This window comes from Prionailurus viverrinus, chromosome D2 (assembly GCF_022837055.1).
Source record: "Prionailurus viverrinus isolate Anna chromosome D2, UM_Priviv_1.0, whole genome shotgun sequence".
NCBI lineage: Eukaryota > Metazoa > Chordata > Mammalia > Carnivora > Felidae > Prionailurus > Prionailurus viverrinus.
In genome coordinates, this window is record NC_062571.1 from 3,376,886 (window position 1) to 3,393,128 (window position 16,243).

General features: G+C 42.7%; 1 protein-coding gene across 1 annotated transcript in view; it reads left to right on the top strand.

Moving 5' to 3' along the window:
• PCDH15 (protocadherin related 15) overlaps window positions 1-16,243 on the top strand; it is an 850,076-nt gene that overhangs the window by 487,708 nt on the left and 346,125 nt on the right. The window contains exon 11 of the mRNA XM_047824821.1: window positions 12,872-13,078. Coding sequence (XP_047680777.1) covers window positions 12,872-13,078 — 207 coding nt within the window. The remainder of the gene's footprint in view (window positions 1-12,871; window positions 13,079-16,243) is intronic.

Consider the following 16,243-nt stretch of genomic DNA (forward strand, 5'->3'; position numbering starts at 1 on the left):
TGGGTGATCATGAATTAGTTCATGCATGAAGTCTCATTAACAAAGCCCAGAAAATTCTCTTTTGTTATTGTAAGTGTAGTATTTAAAAAAGAAAACTATTAGTACATATGTTGGTGCTCCAGATATCTAACACAAATTTCTAATGGATAAATTATTAACAATTCACTGCCTGACAGTTGCTCAAACATTTTGCTTTTTATCTAAAAAGCAATTTGCTTTTTATCTAAATCCCATGGGTTCAAACGAGGCTCACAGACAGGATTGTATTATGGTCTGTCCGATTTTTACATTTTCCCACTGGCTTGCTTCTACCGTCTAGCAGGCTGACCTGTATTCCTTGTCCGTCCACGCCCTGAGCCTATCAACTGGAGCCCTCATTAGTCACCTGCACGCTTTCTGCTTTCTGTCTGGCCATCCTGGAGCACTAGCAGTACTCTCCAGTCGCCCTGTTCTCTCTGGCTCCAGGCATTTGTAGATGCCGCCTTGCCTCCTGAATCTTCCTATCCTTTCTCATGGGAGTCTAGTTCACACCGAGGCACCAGTAGTTAGCATCGGTGGGCTTTACTTCCTCTGGAAAGGCGTGGCCACCAGTTGGAGGCTTCTTCTTACATCCCTGCTTGTCCCTATGGTGGCTCTGATCACTCTACATTCAGTTTTTCTGTTTATTTTCTCTTGACCTCTGCAGTAGTGCAGATTGTAATATATGTCTTCACACTGTGGCCCAAGACCCTACCCCATCCGTGTATACTGCATACAAGGTGCTCGATGAATTGTTGTGTTAGTTTTCTCCCTGGCACAAGAAAACTTGTAAAGCTGCTAGTTTTGTGTACCTACATCATCACTATATTTACATGCATACTTTTTTTAATGAAATTTATTGTCAAATTGGTTTCCATACAACACCCAGTGCTCATCCCAACAGGTGCCCTCCTCAATACCCATCACCCACCCTTCCCTCCCTCCCACCCATCAACCCTCAGTTTGTTCTCAGTTTTTAAGGGTCTCTTAAGTTTCGGCTCCTTCCCTCTCTAACCTCTTTTTTTTTTTTCCTTCCCCTCCCCCATGGTCTTCTGTTAAGTTTCTCAGGATCCACATTACATAGATACTTTTGAAAGTGTATGCGTTCAGTACAACTTTATCTTGTGTCTATCGCCAGAAAAAAGTTGCAATAAACTTTTCAAATTCAATCACTTGGGGGTGAGGGGGAGGGCTAGACCTATGTTAAGGCAGAGTTTAAAGCCATTTATGACTATATGAAAACAAGAAAAAAACCTCCTCCTAAGGCAAAGATATATATTGACACAAAAAATGAGCCACAGAATTGAAACTGGCGAGCTTAAATATTAGTGATGATGTGACGGTTATCCTGGGGAGTTACTTTGCTCCAGTCATGTGACAAAACAGCGCATCCTAGGAAGGACTGAGGCTCAAGAGAACAGCTACGTGGCACGTGGGTTTCTGATGCCACAGATCATTGGGTTCTATCTGAACGGGGATACTCATTGTACTCTAATTCACAGAGATTCCGTGGAAAACTCAGGCTCGCTTGTTTTTAAGGCATCTGGCATTTGCTGGTTTTCAGTTTGCCACATCTTTTCTGAGCCCTTAAGAGGTGCCTGACATTTCGCTTGGTGTTGAAGAGACAGAAATGTGTGGAGGCTTTGCCTCAAGGAAACCGCAGGTATGGAAACGACGATTTTAGACTGACCTCCCTTCTGAGGTCTGCACCAATGTTTGCAATTACCGGCTGGATAACTAGTCCCAGGGCAATGCAGGCGTGTCGTGTTGAGAGCGCAGCACACTCAGCACCTGTGAAAACCTGAAGCTTTCTATTCCTGCTTTTCTCTTGGCTCACCACCACCACAGTCGTCCGGGCACTCCATCTAGGAGATGCCAGCTCCCCAGACACCTGTCCTGCGGTCCACGTCCAGTTACCATTGGGTCTTCTCCACGTAGCTCTGGGGTTTCTCCTGCCTGTCTCCCCAGCCCCTGTGCCCATGGCAGTTCTCTGGCCCCCACCATCAAGGCCACCCTCTCATGCAGGTGGTCTCTCCAACCTCAGCTGCTTCTCCAACTCGGCCCTGCACGTTCCCGACAGAATGTTGCTAAAACAGAAATAGGTCAAGTCACTCCACGTTGCCTTCAGGACACTGGATCATTTACCCACCACATGTATTTTCCATGGAGAACTTTGCCGATTCGAAAGATCGCGGGTGGCAAAAGCAGACAGGCGGAGCTGAGGGCCACAGACATCAGTCATCACGTCTCAGAATAAAAAGGGTGGCATCTCCCATGAAAAAGGAACTGTCAAAATCAGTTAAGTCTGCTGAGGAGATGGTGAAGTATAAGTTACTGTTCTTTCTGCTGTCACCTGAGTCTTGTCAGTCTCTCAGAAAAAGGAGAAATAAAGAGGGGCAAAGAAAGGCGTGCATACTCCCTTTAGGGAAGATTGACTAGGAGTCTCCAGTGAGCCGGGGTTAGGACAGAAAACCTCGGACCTGATGTTTCCATCCACAGGAAGCAAGACAAATGCTATGGGGGGAAATACTCTAGCTGAGTGTGCTCTCCTTGTCCTAACAGATCCCTGCTCACAGACAAAGCACAGACATGCCCCACATCTCAGTTCAGCAGGTCAATAGACAATAAACTGTGTCTGCCCTAGTAGCAGAATCACTAAGGTGAGGAAGTTGGAATCCATTAAGAGTGAAAGTCCTTTATATATTTTAGAGAAGTTATCCCACAAAAATTTCAAGGATTAGTTCTTATTAGTAATGAAATAGCAAACGCTCCATGGATTTCTTAATGACTAATACTTTTGAAAAACCATCAACACGTTAGATACATGCTCATCTTTTATTTTAATTTTAGGTTCCTTTTTAAATTAATTAATTAATTTTTTAATTTATATTCAAGTTAACATATAGAACAGTGTAGCCTTCAGGTCTAGAACCCAGTATTTAATCACTTACATGAACACCCAGTGCTCATCCTGAAAACTGTCCTTCATTTAATGCCCATCACCCATTTAGCCCATCCTCCACCCACTTCCCTTACATCAATTCTCAGTTTGTGCTCTGTATTTAAGAGTCTCTTATGGTTTGCCTTCCTCTCTGGTTTTATCTTATTTTTGCTTCCCTTCCCCTATGTTCATCTGTTTGGTATTTTAAATTCCACATATGAGTGAAATCATATGATATTTGTCTTTCTCTGACTTATTTCACTTAGTATAATACAGTCTACTTCCATCCATGTCATTGCAAATGGCAAGATTTTATTCTTTTTGATGGCTGAGTAGTATTCCATCTTCTTTATCTATTCATCTGTCAATGGACATTTGGGCTCTTTCCATACTTTGGCTATTGTGGATAGTGCTGCTATAAACATTGGGGTTCATGTGCCTTTGAATCAGCATTTTTGTATCCTTTGGATAAATGCCTAGTAGTGTAATTGCTGGGTCAAACAGTAGTTCTCTTTTTAATTTTCTGAGGAAACTTCATACTATTTTCCAGAGTGGCTTCACCAGTTTGCATTCCCACCAACAGTGCAAAAGTGTTCCTCTTTCTCCGCATCCTCACCAATATCCGTTGTTTCCTGAGTTAATTTTAGCCACTTTGACAGGTGTGAGGTGGTATCTCAATGTAGTTTTGATTTGTATTTCCCTGATGATGAGCGATGTTGGCATCTTTTCATGTGTCTGTTAGCCAACTGGGTACCTTATTTGGAAAAGTGTCTTTTCATGTACTCTGCACATTTCTTTTTTTTTTTAATTTATTTTTGTTTTACATTTTATTTATTTTTGATAGAGACAGAACACAAGTCAGGGAGGGGCAGAGCGAGAGGGAGACACAGAATCCAAGCAGGCTTCAGGCTCCGAGCTGTCAGCACAGAGCCCGACGTGGGGCTCGGACTCACGAACCATGAGATCATGACCTGAGCCGAAGTCAAACACTCCACTGACTGAGCCACCCAGGAGGCCCAACTCTGCACATTTCTTAACAAACCCAACACACACAAAACAAATTTTATGTTCCTTCTTTAAAATTTGCACAGTAAAGATTAACACATAAAACATTATTTTTGTTTCCTCAAAAGAACACTGTATACTTGTACATCCTTCTGGTTGTCCCCAATTCTAAAAAATTCTAAGCATGAGGCTGAATTATTTAGTAGTATGACAATTATGGAAATTAATAAAAGGAAAGAACGTATTGTGCCCTCAGAGCAGAAATACAGCATACCAGTTGAATACAGTGTCTATCCAAATGTGCAAGCTGCCGACAGAAACACGGGGGTGATAGTTTATTTGGCCTCCTTCCTTCCTCCCAAGGTGACCTGCAGGTGCTTGGAAGAGGAAAAACAATTTATCCATTCTCGTCACGGTGCCTTGATTTCCGCAAGTCCCCCTTGTCCGCAAAGGTCATTGTATGAGTAGGGCAGCAAGTGAAAATACTGTAAAATGTTCTAATGAAGCTGCTTTCTGAGCGGTCCTTCCCATACCTCCCCAGTACATGCCTCTACATACATCTACAGCCATTCCCAGGGGATCTTCATAAGCTCCTTGCTTGTTGCATGGAAAACTTTAGACATACTCTCAACCTTGTGAGTTCAGTAGGTCTGCTCACTATTTTTTCTCAAGAGTCACCAGGTACAGGGGCACCTGAGTGGCTCAGTTGGTTAAGCATCTGACTCTTGGTTGCAGCTCAGGTCATGGTCTCACAGTTTGTGGGTTTGAGCCCCACGCCGGGCTCTGTGCTGGCAGTGTGGAGCCTGCTTGGGATTCTCTCTCCCTCTCTCTCTCTGTCCCTTCCCAGCTCATGTTTGCTCTCTCTCCCCCTCTCTCTCAAAATAAATAAATAAACCTTTTCTTTAAAAAAGAATAACCTGGGGGCGCCTGGGTGGCGCAGTCGGTTAAGCGTCCGACTTCAGCCAGGTCACGATCTCGCGGTCCGTGAGTTCGAGCCCCGCGTCGGGCTCTGGGCTGATGGCTCGGAGCCTGGAGCCTGTTTCCGATTCTGTGTCTCCCTCTCTCTCTGCCCCTCCCCCGTTCATGCTCTGTCTCTCTCTGTCCCAAAAATAAATAAACGTTGAAAAAAAAAAAAAAAGAATAACCTGGTATATAGGTGAAACACTAAACTCCCGCTCTCCCTATTTTCCAGGCCCTGAAAAATAACCCACTTGGAGATCAGTTTTTTGGGATATTGATGGGTTTTTGTGAAATTCAGATATTCCAAGATGAACTTTTCCAGTTGACCAGTTCACATAAGACACTTCAGCTGTTGGGAGAAAACCCAGTCGGAACAGGATCAGGACCCTGCATGGGCCTCTGCTGACTGGGGAGGCGGATGGCATGGCAAAATGAGGGAGATAAAACAGTCAGGAGCATTCCAGAAAAAGTTACTACTTTATCACTATCATAATTCTGTCTCTGGCTGGCCGTGCTATTTATAGCCAAGATGATTCCCATGTTCAAAGCACCAGCCAATGAGTCTGACATATCTGTGATTAGCAGGGGTTCCTGAGCTCGTGTCTTCCCCAAAGTGACTGATTTTTTTCCTTCTTTAAATCATTCAAAATTGGTTTAGTCACTCTGGTGCCAGTTTGTATCTCAGACACTAAGAAAGATTTTTATTATTGAAAGATATACAGGAACTTTGCAGATTCATTGCAATAAATTATAAACAGAATGGGCATATTCTTCAAGTGAAGATACAATACACTTCACTTTGTTAAAAATATTTCTTTGGTGGGAAGTGTGTCCATATTATTGTGTTGTCATATTATGAACCTTTGTCGCATGTGCATTGTCTATCTTCTGTCTAGTGAAGATATTTTTTCTTGTTGGTCAAAGAGAAAATGTATTTATTTCCAGCCAAGGATGTATTTCTTTGCTACACTTATGACATTACAGATAAACCAGTATTTGTGTGTAATATACAAAGCAGTGTTTTGCATTTTATCTGGTAAATCATTATATGGCTTTTTAAGTCCTCAGATATTTTTTAGTGACTTATAAATCCACTTGCTGTCAAACTCTTTGGGCATCCTTTAATTCCTTAGAGTATTAAAGTTTAAATAAAGAATGTCTGTAAATTTAAGGCACTATGATTTTATAAGAAAGGTCAAAAAGCAATGAGGTACACTTATTTCAATTATTAATTAGTTGATAACATTAATATCATCTTTGACCCGGGCAGCACAGGCTTGCCACATCTCCCTAAGCCATTTCAAAAGAAGAGTGCACGTTCACAGAAAGGAGATGTAACCCACTGTCAGTAGAGCTTTGGCCCCAACACCCTGTAGGACTCTAGTGAGCTGAGCTGGACCCTAAGGAGAACTCCCTCACACAAGCAAGCCCCCCCCCCCACTCTTCATGTCCATCCATTCCATCCAATTGAAATACAAAACTTTGCTTAAAGCCGACAAAGGAACAGTTACTTGCCCGTGAGGCCAGAGCAGAGTTGGGCTGAGGCCACTCTTAGTGTCACAGCTTCCTGGGAACCTGAGCGAGAGAAGACAACGTGCACGGACCTAACTGATTTGCGGGGGGCTAGCGGCTGGACAGGACCATATGATGCGTTTGTTTCTGAAGGGCAGATCAGGGCTCCCCCCACTCAGTCAAGACGCCCGTGTGTTTCTCAGGGCATCAAAGTGTGAGAACCAACCATATATTAACGTCATTTGGAGCCCGGTAAGGCAGGGTAACATTAAAATAATAATTAAGGAAACAGACAAATAAATGCAAATGAGAAAGTCTGACTGAGCCCCAGGAATCTGCCTTAACCATACCCTCACGTGATACTGAGGCATCAGAACCAGGGCTTAGGAAATAGTGTTTGAGAAACACTGAATGGAAAAGTACAAAAGGCAGAGCCTACTTCTGGAGCCCGCCTTTAACGAAACGATGTACTAGAAGAGGCAAGCGTCTGTAATGCTTAAATAGCTTTGCAGTGTTGGTTGTTCAAGGCCCTTCCTGGATCAGCCTTTTTTAAACTGTACCATGTGCTCTGGAGTGGCCGTAAGTTAGTTGACTACCTTACTATAAACTAGTGGCCATAAACTAGTTTACTAGTGGTGGGAGGAGGGGAAACCTATGTGCATGTTTTGGGAGAGCAAGTTGATGGTAGTTCTTTAGTAACATTTTTATTGAAAAGTGTGCATCTCGGTGAGTTTTCACAAATAGGAGCACCCATATGTACGAAAAAAAGGGTATTACAAACACCCCAGACGCCTCACCACCCTCTCCTGGTCACTGCCCCTCACACACCTGAGAACACCCACTGTATGGCTGTAACAGCATAAATTACTTTTGTCTGTTTTAAACTGTTTTTATAATTGTGTTAAAGTATCATATTTTTTTGTCAGAATCATAGTAGTGCTATGCCCCATTCCGTTTGTTTGTTTGTTTGTTTGTTACTATGGCTAACTTCAGAGGTATCTGTTCCACAATGACTCACTTTGCACTTGAAAAAGAATTCAATAACAACATGTTGTCTTTCTACAGGGAAATGTTTAGACTTTTGTAAGCACTGGCTTTCAAATAAAAGTCCAAGGAATTCATGCTTGAATCTCAAGGCAGGCGTGTCTAAATGTCTCGCTCTTTGAACGTTGAAAACGAATAGCATTGTTAGTGCTAATAAATAAATTATTTGGTTGGAAACTTGAGTAAATGTATTTTAGCAATCTAAATCGATTAGGAAAAAAAGTGTTAATGAATGCAATTCCTAATCAAAGAGAGAAAATGGAAGTATAAATTTAGCCCTCCAGCGAAATTCTCCAAAGCAAGTGCTCTTCTGGTTTGTTTGAAAGTTGCATTTAGAGTGGGCTAAGGGATAGGGGTCTGTGAAGCCCCAGTGGCCAGGGTCGGGGGAGGGGGGGGCTGTCAGGTTCACAGCGTCAGCCTCCTGTAGATGTAAAGAAGTAGCCTGTGCTCAGCTGGGAGACAGGGGTGTGAGGAGTGTCATCCTTTGTGCCCCGAAGGCTCTACTCTGGAGGAAGGTGGGTCCAGGAGGGGCACAGAGCAGGCCTAGTGAGAAGGGTGCCAGAATGGAGGCCTCGCATGAGGGAGCATGATGAGATCAGATCCTGTAGGCCCAGGAGAAGTAAAAGTCGATGAAGGGCTTTGGTCGGGGAAGTGACCCAATCCCGGGGAGCCTGGGTGGCTCTGTCGGTTGAGCATTGACTCTTGATTTCAGCTCATGATCTCATAGTTGCTGAGATCAAATCCTATGTCAGGCTCTGCACTGACAGTGCGGATTCTGCTTGGGATTCTCTCTCTCTCCCTCTCTCTCCCCCCCCTCCCTCTTTGCTCTCCCATGTGTGCGCTCGCTCTCTCTCTCTCTCTCTCTCTCTCTCTCAAAATAAATAAATAAACATTTAAAAAAAGAAGAGGTGACCCAATCTGGCTATTCTTTAACAAAAGCACTGGCCTCCCTTATGGGGTGTGGGCTCCTGATGAGGGGGAAGCTGACAGGTTGAATAATTAGGTAACAGATGGTGATAGTGGCATCATCGTGGAGACGGTGAAGGAGGTGAGGAGTGGTTAGGTCCTGCTTACATTTGAAAGTTCACAGTCAATAAAATGTGCTCATGGATTAGCCGTGAGGGGTGAAAGAAGCAAGGTGGGTCCAGGGTCTGAGTATCCTGGCCGAACAGCTGGAAGAAGGGACTGCCAGGAGTCGTGAACACCCCCCAAGCAGCGGGCTTGTGAGTTGAGACGCCCCCCCCCCACCTTTGGCACAGGTTACAGGGGAAATGTTCTTCAGGCCCCAGGCACAGGTGTGCAGTGGCCATGGACGCAGGGGCTCACGTGGCAGGTGAGGGCAGGAGGGCTGAGCTGGAGTGAGGACGTTGCTGACATTTCTACGGCCATGACATTCACAGGGACCCACCAGCCCCGGAGTGTGAGGATGAATAGGAGATGGCCAAGCCCTCTGGGGCTGGGAGAGACCAGCAAAGGACAATGGGGAGAGGTCAGGGGTACTACGAGAGGAAACCAAGAGAGAGTGTTGTGTTGAAGGGCTATTGAACAGTGTTTTCAATGCTGAAGACGGGTTCGGGGGTAAGGACAGTGTAGGAGTGTAGGAGTCCTGATGGCTTGGGCAACTGACCCTGCCAGGGGCCCCGCTCAGCAAAACCTGTGAGGAGTGAGGTCCTCACAAGTGAACATGTGCAAAGTAGGCTCCTTAGGCCCTCGAGTGGTAAGTCCTGTCTAGCAGAAAACAATTTATTTCTTCTTCCCTAGAATGTATGTAAACGTCTTGATAATCTCTCCCATTTTCCCATTCTGCCCTCAATTGTTCTATCTCCTTGAGAGGCTTCCTATCGGAGATGGTGGGATTTGTTCACGTGCTTGCTCCCCTCCCCCCCCCCCCCACAGGAAAAGTTATCCTGCTTCCTCAGTCCCCAGGTACAGGCAGCTATGCCATTATCAACACTTGCTTGTTTTAATACCGAAGATCGAGTGGTTTGTCTCTTTCAGTGTTCTGCCCGCCAAAGTAGCTGAATAGTGCATTTTATTTTATTTTTTTTATACTTCTGCTTTCTTGTCTTTTAGTTTCATTACTGAAAATGAGACTCATGCCCAGAAATTCTCCCAAAGAAACCTGGCTTTTAAATATAATATTTAACTGGTAACTACAGACTCTGTAGATATAAATACAGTTACCTAATGGGGTTAAGTGACTTTTGAAAATACCACCTTCTTGGGGCGCCTGGGTGGCCCAGTTGGTTAGGCGTCCGACTTCAGCTAAGGTCATGATCTCACGGTTCGGGAGTTTGAGCCCTGCGTCAGGGTCTGTGCTGACAGCTCAGGGCCTGGAGCCTGCTTCTGATTCTTTGTCTCCCTCCCCTCAGCTCTTCCCCTGCTCACAGTCTGTCTCTCTCTCTCAAAATAAATAAAGATTAAAACAAATTTAAAAAAAAAAGAAGAAGAACTGTTAAAATACCACCTTCTTTCACCTGACCTGCTTTTTGCACTTCTCATTGATGAGTGGTTACCGGGGATCAGAACAAGTCAGATTTTTGAGAATTCCTGTTTATATTGTACAGAAGAAGGAAGGATTGGATGACAGGTTTGATGCATGGTGTCACTGAAGAGTAAAGTGTAATGGTATTAATTTGTTTTAAGTGCCGTATTTTAACTCTAATTAATCTGGAGTATCTACGTTATTAATATTCTTTCCTGCCACTAATTTCTCCCATCAGTCTTACATTGGGATGTTCATTTGCATCCTCTGAATTGGAGAAAGGTGGTGAATTTCCCTGAGTAGCCTCTCATAAATCAGGAGACTGGAGTTTTGGATGCTTTCCTGCCTGGTATTTACATGTGATGTGGCCTTGAACTTAAAACTAACCTTTTTACTTCTCCATCAACTCAAATGTATATGTTCTCACATTTAGAGAGGGGTATACAAAATAGGACAGAGATTAGGAATGTGGACTTTGGAGACAGATGCCTGGTTAGCACACCTGACAATATATGACAGCCATCCAAAAATATCACCATATTAACAGCAAACTAATGTGAGGGTTAAAACGGGGCTTTTGCATGTTATTTTTAAAGACATGCAGAATTTGATTGTGCCCAGAGATCTAATTTGAGTTTCATTTCCTTTTCATTGGACCACTTTGTTTTCATCATGCAAATAATACATGTTCTTCCTGGCGTCACAGCTGGCAGTAAAAATTAACAACCTATGAGCTGAATGTAAAACATAAGCTTCTTTCACTGTTATAAAATTAGGCTTTTTGTCTTCCCCTCACCATCCATAAATGGTGTGTTTGTGTGTGTTTATCGTGGGGGAGGGAATACATTATAGAGTTTGTGACTTGTCGTAGCCCTGCTGGCATGCCCAGGATGTGGCATCATGGCTTTTGGAATAATTAGATGCAAAATAAAGGGAGAGAGAAAGGTCCTGCTCACAATGACTTGCGTCTATGAACTGTTCCCGCTTTAATCAGATCACAGTTGCTGGGTCGGAAGCCCGTAAGGACCAATTAGCTTCGTCCAGTGTAAAAGCCATGTTTTCTAGTCAGAGTCTGTCCCTCTCACCCTGATTGGCTGTGTCCATAGAGCCTGCTGTGTGTCACAGAGGGAACTCCTGAAGAGCATCTGTGGCTCAGCGCAAATTAATGACAGCTGCTGGACACAGAAAGAGCAGTCCATACTGATGGGGGGGGGGGGGGGGGGGGCGGGGGTTGGCACATAGGCGTATGTGTGAGAAGAATGCGTAAGTCCAGAAAAGGCTGTGCATTATTTCAGGATTGTGGTTCCCCGTGCGGATCAGGGCTCATTGAACCTTTTGTACCATGGACCACTTTGGCAATATGTTCCCCAATGAAAATATAAATGCGTACAATAAATGACATAGCATTATAAAGGAAATCTAATGTATTGAAACAGAATTCTCAAAATATTTAAAAAGAAGAAAAATACATAGTTTTTATCAGTGCTTTAAATAACCTAATTTTACAGTGGGTTTATTAATTACCACGGTTTCAAATTAGTAATTAGCATAAATGATGTTTCAAAATAGTTCAATATTAATAATAATATGAAGTGAAAAAATACTGTGATTTTTCTTGGTTCAAAGTCACCAGTACTCCCAGACTGGTAACTGTGATCTGTTACTCACCCTCTTCATTGATGAAAATGCTAAATTATGATCAGAAGAAAGTGTACAATTATCTTCTAGAAGCTCGAGTTTCTGCCCCAGATTAAAAAATCAGAGATACCTATCTGAACCACTTGTAAATTTTCATGGCTAAAATGGTACTATTTCATCCAGGAAAGCACTTGAGTATTTAACATAAAATATTTAACCTTCAGTTGGAGTTGATTTCAAAACACAACTTTTGCAAAAGTGGGGAAAACTTATCAGTAAAAATTTATGACAGAAAATTTGAATCTATTTCAATAAATACATTCTATTGAATTGTGTCAAGGTTTTTCTTGACATTTGGAGGAAATTTTCTAGGAGTCAGTTGTGATGAAATCTTCCCTGAAATAACTTCTGGATTGCTATATAAAAAGGTACATTTTCTAAAAAAAAAAAGACAAAAACAAAACCCAGAAAGTCAAGGGCTGGTGTTTCCCCCATTCACAACATGACCATGTAGTCATGAAAAGAAAATCTATTGGAAATATAAATTGTCATCGATTTTTTTAACTGAGGAGGAGAAAAGACAAGAAAAAAACATATTTCTAGTACATGAGTCTTAATTATATTTTAATAACATATGTCTAATTAAATAATATTTGGAATTCTACAGCTATTTAAAAATACTTACTTGAAATCATCTCTGTCCGTTATATGATGTCTTCGAGGACTTTCCATGGGCAAAAATGTAGCCTTAATCTATTAACTTTATATAGAAATACGAATTATTTGGGGATTTGATCATTAGTGTGGAATGAGAAGACAAATAGGAAAATAAAGTAAATATAATACTTTAGGTTATGAATTTTTTTTCTCTTTTACTTAAATATTTTATTAGCAATTTACCAAATGCCTTTGCTTCTCAATTTTCTGTCTACCTGTTTTTAACCACAATTTTCTCTCCTAACAACATATAATGCAGATACAATAAGTCTTTATTATTGTTTTTGTTTGTTTGTTTGTTTTTGTTTTGTTTTATTTTTAATATATACTGAGTTTGAGGACAGGAGACCAAAAAGTTGATGAACTGTCTCTGGACTTTCTTGTCCTCGTCAACTCATTCTAAGGGCCCCAGTCCCTTGACTTGAAAGCATTTCTTCTTTCTGTAATGACTCCAGATCAAAAAAGAACCCTCCTATATGATGTGAAAAGCAACACGCCAAAAGCATCCAATAACATAGAATTTTTTAACTTCTCAAAAAATTATTTTCTAGGCTGAACAAGACAATGGTCACCCTCTGCCAGCCTTTGCCAGTCTACATATTGAAATACTGGATGAAAACAACCAGAGTCCCTACTTCACGATGCCCAGTTATCAAGGCTACATTCTGGAATCTGCCCCAGTGGGAGCCACTATCTCCGACAGTCTGAATTTGACCACCCCTCTTAGAATTGTGGCTCTGGACAAGGACATAGAGGATGTAAGTTCAATCTGCATTTTGCTCTTGTTTTCTTAACACATCTCTTATTGTCTTTATGTCAACAGGAAATTTTACGAGGACATAGTTACATGAGCCATAGAATAGAGAACCAAGTCCGTATAAATAAGAGTCTCAGAAACGAGGATCTTAGTGTTGTAATCTAATTTCACATCAAGAATATTGTGAAAAAGAGTATGTTTGAATTCAGTGACTGTTTTTTTGTTTGTTTGTTTGTTTGTTTGTTTTTCAGTTTACAGATCCTGGGTATAAGGATGAAAAGGAATGTTTCATTTATAGTTTGCTAAACCACAGGACAATCTTTTTTTTTTTTTAAATTAATATGGGTTGAAAACTGTTTCTATAATTGCTGATAGGGGAACATAATCACATTACAGAATAAATATTAGAAAAAAAACCAAAAACATGAAGGCAGCCCTGTGGTATGGTTTAAGGAACTTTTCCGATGCTATGTTATTAGGCAAAAACACATTTGGAGGCAGCTGACCCGCTCACACTGCCACCGGTGGCCGTGTTGATGTCAAGGCTCCGTGCACCATGCATGCCAGTGCCCTGTGGTGGACATGCCACTGGCCACACGGGTAGTTGGCCGTCCATGCTGGGCGGGTCAGAGTTCTTGACCTCTGCACCCCGTCTTGTGCTGAGAAGTGGGCAGCCAACCTATACCAGGCCAGTCAGAGCTTTTCCAGGAAAGGAAAATCAAGGAACCAGGGCGGGGAGGCTTTGGCATCATGTATTAAGGAATTGGAAACGGATCTGAAGCCACAGTGGCCGCATTAGCTGACATCATGGAGGAAGCCTGTCACCACAGAGAGGAAATGAGTCCTGACAAAGTCACACACAAGGGAGTGCTGTTGGGTCCTGTTGTCTTGGGTTAGAAGATGCCCAGGCCTGTACTGATCTCTGGTTTTTCTTCCTTTTGTTCTGTGGTTCTGTGACCTGCCACAGTATTTCCCCATGCATCTTTTTTATTTTTTTGAAAACATACTTTCAGTTTGAATTCTGCCCCTTCCAAAGGGAGAAAGACCTGACTCAGCCATTTCTCCCTCTTCAACAGAGCTGTTCATAAATGTCCTGCAGCCACGCTGTCCCCGATGGCAGCCACCAGCCACGCGTGCCTGTGGAGCCCTGGAAACAGGACTACACTGACAACTTAATTTAATGTTTTGTTTAATTTAACTAACTTAATTCTAAGTAGTCACCTGCCACTACTTGGGCAGCACAGCCGTACAGTGTCCCCCAAAATCTCATTACAAGGAAGCTTCATCATCCGTCTAGTAAATGAAGAGGGAACTTTCAGATTTTTTGTCCCCTCTTTCTGGAAAAAGTTTCTAACACTTCGCAGAGACTGTGACAACTCTGTGTGCACCCCGCTTCTTTCCAGATGCCTTTCTACCTCCTGATACTTTCTCTCTCCCCTCATCCCAACCTTCCTGTGCTGCGTAGTCTCTCCTCTTTGGTCTCATCACGTTTTAACAATAACTGTCAGTGAGTTCTTAGTACCGGCCAGACAATCTAGTAAATACTTTATCTTGCGTTAATTCCCTTAAATCTCACAGCAAACATAAAAGATGCAATATCCCATATTGCAGAAGGGGAAGTTGAAGCTATTTTAAATTGATTTCTGTGATCACAGACTTAGTAAATGGTGGAGTTGGTCCTTGAGCCAAGGTCTATGGGAAGCAAAGTCCTTGATTTTAAGCACCAAACTAGAAAGCCCATGTCTACTTGATACAGTATGACTATAGTCTGACAATCATGACAGCTGATAAATGCTACAGACATTCTTCCAGAAAAGTGCATATGCGAACACCATTTCCCATCCCAATGTAGGGGGGTTAGGGATCCCCTGAATGTCTTCATCTAGTGAGTCCTCACTAGAAAATTCAGAGTTACCTTAATAAGTTTTATATAGGCTAAGCTACTATATTTTGTAGGCCTGGTGATGTCCCAAAGATTTTGGTATGGATTTTATTTCATTTTTAAATTGGAATGCGTAATCATATGTTAAGCAGAGACTAGTCAATTTGGAAAATTATAATAGTGTAAGTCATACCTTCATGAACACATCAGTTAGCAAAATCTGAATCCTGAAAGAAAATGCAGCTGAGAGTTTTTCCATAATTGCAAAATGTATGTGTTTATATTTACTTGATGTATTTATATTATTGAATAGTTGCATGCTAAACTTGCTTGGGTACATTCTTACTTTCCTGGATTGCCATCCACGTTAACATTATAAATGTGAAAATGCATTCTAGGGGCGCCTGGGTGGCGCAGTCGGCTAAGCGTCCGACTTCAGCCAGGTCACGATCTCGCGGTCCGTGAGTTCGAGCCCCACGTCAGGCTCTGGGCTGATGGCTCGGAGCCTGGAGCCTGTTTCCGATTCTGTGTCTCCCTCTCTCTCTGCCCCTCCCCCGTTCATGCTCTGTCTCTCTCTGTCCCAAAAATAAAAATAAAAAACGTTGAAAAAAAAATTAAACTGAGAAGGAAAAGAATCTGTTAAAAATACAAAACAGAGGGGCGCCTGGGTGGCGCAGTCGGTTAAGCGCCGACTTCAGCCAGGTTACGATCTCGCAGTCCGGGAGTTCGAGCCCCGCGTCAGGCTCTGGGCTGATGGCTCAGAGCCTGGAGCCTGTTTCTGATTCTGTGTCTCCCTCTCTCTCTGCCCTTCCCCCGTTCATGCTCTGTCTCTCTCTGTCCCAAAAATAAATAAAGGTTGAAAAAAAAAATTAAAAAAAAAAAAAGAAAGAAAATGCATTCTAAGAGACTTTGTAAAGGATGATGAGACTTACAGGGTATTGGTGAGGTGGAGTTGGGGGAGCTCCTAGGTGTAAAATGTCTGGGAAACACTACTTGACATTCTACTCATAGAGTTGACCATCCCACTTAGCCTATTAAATGCTCTGTGCATTTCCAGGGCTGGGGGAGGAGTTTGGGGCAGGAGGCTGTTGTTAAGAGTTTGTTCTTTGGAGTTACCCCCTAGCCCCGGCTTGTGTGACCCTTGGTCCTACTCTGTGATAGTTGAATGACTCTGTGGGCCTCGTTTTCGTGAGTCACCCCTTTTCATTCAATCACCTGTGATGCAAACAGGTATGTGACAGGACGCCTTGGTCTGTCCTTCCCTTGGGGCTGGCAGGAAGGGCA